The sequence below is a fragment of the Fukomys damarensis genome, unplaced genomic scaffold, assembly GCF_012274545.1.
Source record: "Fukomys damarensis isolate Sample0158 unplaced genomic scaffold, DMR_v1.0_HiC HiC_scaffold_16, whole genome shotgun sequence".
NCBI classification, from domain to species: domain Eukaryota; kingdom Metazoa; phylum Chordata; class Mammalia; order Rodentia; family Bathyergidae; genus Fukomys; species Fukomys damarensis.
In genome coordinates, this window is record NW_022900928.1 from 51,644,519 (window position 1) to 51,649,019 (window position 4,501).

Sequence of the window (4,501 nt, forward strand, 5' to 3'; positions counted from 1 at the left end):
CTGAGCGTGGTCATGGCAACCAGGTGTGAGCTCCTTTGATTTTTTTGAGGTGTGGGTACATAAGGTGAACTAGTGTCTGGCATGGGGACATGCAGACTTGTCTCTGGGACTCTACCTGTGGCAAGGGCTTCTGGCTCTCAGGCTCAGTAGGGAGAGTGTGGCCTTACAGTGTGGGTTTGGAGTATAGGCACTTGCATAGAGGCCAGTTTGGGGTGTTTGGTACATGTAGGGTTAGGAGAGGTAGGGGCTGTGGTCCTACAGTAATGTTCTGGTGGCTTTTTCAATGGGTGTGAGGGTTATGGCCCCTCCCCATCTCTGGGCTCCTCTGATGTTATCTCAGTGGTACAGCCCAGTTGGCTGATAGTCTCTACTTTCTGATTTTGTTTTTAGCTGTCTCCTAGTACATCAGGTATACTCTCACCAGTAATCCTCTGTGTGGACAATTGCTTTGTTTTGCTCCACTGTGTTGCTACAGATTCTTAAATGGGCCCTTGAGTTTTCCCAGGATTATTAAAATTTGTGGATATATGTATGTATGTATATATATATTTTGTGTTTAAGAGAACAAAACTGGTATCTCCTACCCTGCTTTTTTTGTGATGTCACTAGCCAACATTACTGCATACTTCTGACTTAATGCAGGTTGGGGGGCATGTATGATACATACTTTACATTTTTTATAAAAAAGCTATTAACTAAAATCTAAGAGAGTTTTTCCCCCCAGGACAGACAATCTTTATGGACAAAAACAAGACATTCAAGCCTAAAGTTGGTAAATGAAGATACAGGAAAATAGAGAATGAAGAACTGAGTGAAAGGTACTGTTAAAACGATTCCCTTCCTCCACCTTGAAATAAAGCACTAGCTTTATTACTAAGACAAATATTTACTGTATCCCTGACAGTTTCTGCTATGGCTTGAATTGTTAACCCTTTCAAAACACCTGTTGAAATCTGTATTGGGAGGCAGGACCTTCAGAGGTGTTCAGGTCACGAGAGCTCTGCCCTTATTCATGGACTAACACTGTTCTTGTGGGGCAAGGTTCATTCCCTCTTTCTTTCTCTGCCCTTCTGCCATGTGATGATGTACAAGTCCCCTGCCAGCTGCTGGCCTCTTAAACATCGTACTCTGCAGAACTGTGAGCCATTAAATTCTCAAGTAGTTTAAGTGAACCTTATGAAGTACACATTGGAAAGAGTAACTGAAGATCACAGAGCTTAATAAGTAGTACAGCAAGAATTAAACCCAAGCAATCTGACTTCACAGTGCTTCTATACAAGAGTACTGTTACCCTTTTAATTTTAATCTTATATATAAATTATATCTAGTTATAAAGAACAAAAAGGCAGCTGAAAAAATATTGATGTATTTGTAGCCAGTTTAAGGCAGTGGCAGGGTCACATGATAATCCTTGACCAGTGGTTCTTAAACTGTGGTGTACATCACAGTTACTTCGTTGGGTCTGTTAAATTGTAGAGTGCTGAGTTCCACTTGGACCTCAGAGCTCAAGAAAAAACTCAATTAAGAGATGCCGAGGCAGGAGGATTGTAAATCTTAGCCAGCCTGGGCAACTTAACAAGACCCTGTCTCAAAGGGCTGGGATGTCAGTATGAAGGCCCCGGGTTCTATGTCCATTACTGCCTCCCTCCCCAGGGACCAGGGGTGGGTTTCAGCAGCTCCTGCCACTTGTGCAGAATGTCAGCTTAATGTTTTTCTGTTAATTTCTCTTGCATTTAACAAAGTAAAACCAAACACCACTTAAATGGAGAACAAATTTTATTTTAAAAATAGATCTCAGTAACAATGAAATACCAAAAGCTGGTTGTTATAGAAAAACAAAAGGTAAGAGGACTTTACTTTTTTTTTTGAAAATACAGAATTAGCTATCGTAATATACTACCATCTCTCACTTGTTTCATTGGAATTACTCCTTTTATGGATTATCCAAGGATATTTAAAAATCATTGGCTTCTGCATGATATTTAGACACATATCTGGATTGTTTTTCTCTTCAAGTAAATACATTCTCAAGAAATACAAAGAAAATTGGGCAGTTGCTTACATAAGCATAATTAGGAAGGTTAGGCTCAGAAATGTACGCAAGGGAATAGTCTTGCATTACTGTTTCTGTAGATTCTTTTGTATTCAAAGTACTAGTATTTGAAAGTAACAAATTATACTACTTATATACAGAGAAAAGACATAACTACATTATTTCCAACCCCCAAAAAAAGAAACTTTCAAGGCAATGACAATGGTAATTTAAAAGTGGTTTTTTAACTACAAAGTGCTAAAGAAGCAAGTATTCAAGAAAAACTTCAGGCGGGTACCAAGAATGCAAGAGACAAAAGAAGGTAAAAGCCCTCATCACTACAGTCTATTTTAAATATATTTTACAAAGAATTGAAAGCAGTGGTTGTAAGACCAGCTAAGGCCAAATTAGTAGCACACAACTTAGCCATCAGCCCATGTTTCTCTTCAAACTAGCTAACCATGTATGTTTCATAAAGTTTCTTCCCTATGTCATGTGCTATATAAATTCAACCATATTCATATTTTAGAGAAGGATATAACCTATATTTATCACATCAGTTGTCCATAACACACAGCAAGCAGAAATGATCCTTTCATAACAAAATTGACATCTGGCATTCTCCGCAAACCAAAAGCTGACCACAGAGTTACATTTTATTTCTATTAAGTGTCGGTACGTGTTCCTTAGGAAATCTTAGCTCATGTTTAGATTTGTGGAAACTGGTATAATTTACTTTGGCCCTGTAAGATAAAAATATCTTGGTATTTAATGACTGAATGCCTCTTTTGTTAAAACTTGACCCTGAGTTTAAGTTGTAGAATATAAACTGTAAAACTAAAACCACTCCAAAATACACTGCCTAGTATTGGTGTTTGTATAATACTGTGCTTTTTCTCTTTGTTAACATAGTGCATCTGAAAGTAGCTCCCCTTCAGCAATGGGGTAAGAAGAGTGGTCTAGAATACCCAACATAAGGAAGCAGGCAATGTGCAGGCAATGTCCTGTCTAAAGTAATCATTTACTTCAAAATACATTTATTTAAAGTATAAAAATGTCATTTCCCTAATTCTCTTAAAATTGACAGTGTATGAAATGCAGCATTTTCACCCTGCAGGTAGAATAGCTGGGGGGGGGGACTCCCATAATCCCTGGTTTAATAAACATCTATAATTCTGACAATAGAGTTATAAGTATTGTTTTGGAAATCTTTAAAAATTTCCAGATATCGAAAGCAGCTCTACATTTCTTTAAAAATAATCACTACATATAAAATGAACAAGTGAATAGGAAATAAAAGCAATTTCCAGTAGCAAATACTCTAATATCTAGTTTTTTCCTATGCCAGTCTTAAAGGTGAATCCTTATATCATTTTTAACATTGCAGTTTGCCTAAATTATATAAAGAAAGAAAATTTTATCAACTAACATTAAAATCTTTAAAGAAGTTATTAATAAAAATTATAAGTTTTTTTAATGCTCAACTGGGTCTCTAGTACAGCAAAGCACATCACTGCTTTGGGTTCATTTAGAATACATGGAGAGTGTGTATGCTATTTCTAGACCAAATACAACACTTAAAATATAAAATGGATAATTTCTGAAATTATGCTTCAGACCTAGTTTACTCAATTGTGTAATTTCTGCTTATGGCATTAGTAATTAGGGCATATTCAGCTCTGAAAAGCACTGAAGTTCTTTGTGTGAGCAACAAAGACTCAAAATCCTGAGTGCTGTACTGACCTCCTTAATTGTGAACACAGATGCCATCCTGTCCTTCAGTGATATGTTTCAGTTACTGGTCCTGTGTGACCAATGCCAAAAAAACATGAGACAATAGTTGTCTTACTATGATGTATCTGCCAAATGTTAATATAATCATTGTATAAATTATTTGTAAGCTTCAAATATTCATTTAAATGTTTGACATTTTTACCTTTAGTAATTTACCTTTAGTAATGAGGAATCTTCACATATTTATGCAATACATCATGTACATGGCCCATTTATACTACTTTTAAGAGAATATTGTTTTAAAATAAACCAAAATTAAAAAGTTGTATTAGTCTTCTTTCCTTGGTTCTTGGATTTCCTTAAATGATGGCATCGTGTTCATCACTGTAATACATGAAAAGTTAAAAATTGATTTATATTCACATGGAAACTGACAGAACAATTCAAGCTTCCTAAGTGTCTAGTATATCCAAGTGGTTAAAGCTGTCAAACTAGCCTGCACTCAAATTTCTCCTCTGCTTCTTTAGACGCTTGTATGTCGTCTTGACAATCACACCCTTTTTAAGATATTAAAACCTCTCTAAAGTGAAAACAATCAAGTATCTCATTTAATCACATTAACTCTGCACAAGACATTTTGTTTCATTATTCAACTTTGTGAAATATCAGAAGCTAAGCTTGCATATGAACCCTTTTTTCTTTTTTTTTTTTTTTTTTTTTTGGGTTTCAAACTCA

At 35.8% G+C, this 4,501-nt stretch overlaps 1 protein-coding gene across 1 annotated transcript in view; it reads right to left on the reverse strand.

The window, feature by feature from the left end:
* Window positions 1-2,789: 2,789 nt before the first annotated feature.
* Window positions 2,790-4,501, reverse strand: part of Tmem123 (transmembrane protein 123) — a 45,870-nt gene continuing 44,158 nt past the window's right edge. Inside the window, exon 4 of the mRNA XM_033764302.1 lies at window positions 2,790-4,150. Within this exon, the coding sequence (XP_033620193.1) occupies window positions 4,126-4,150 (25 nt within the window). The 3' untranslated portion in view covers window positions 2,790-4,125. The remainder of the gene's footprint in view (window positions 4,151-4,501) is intronic.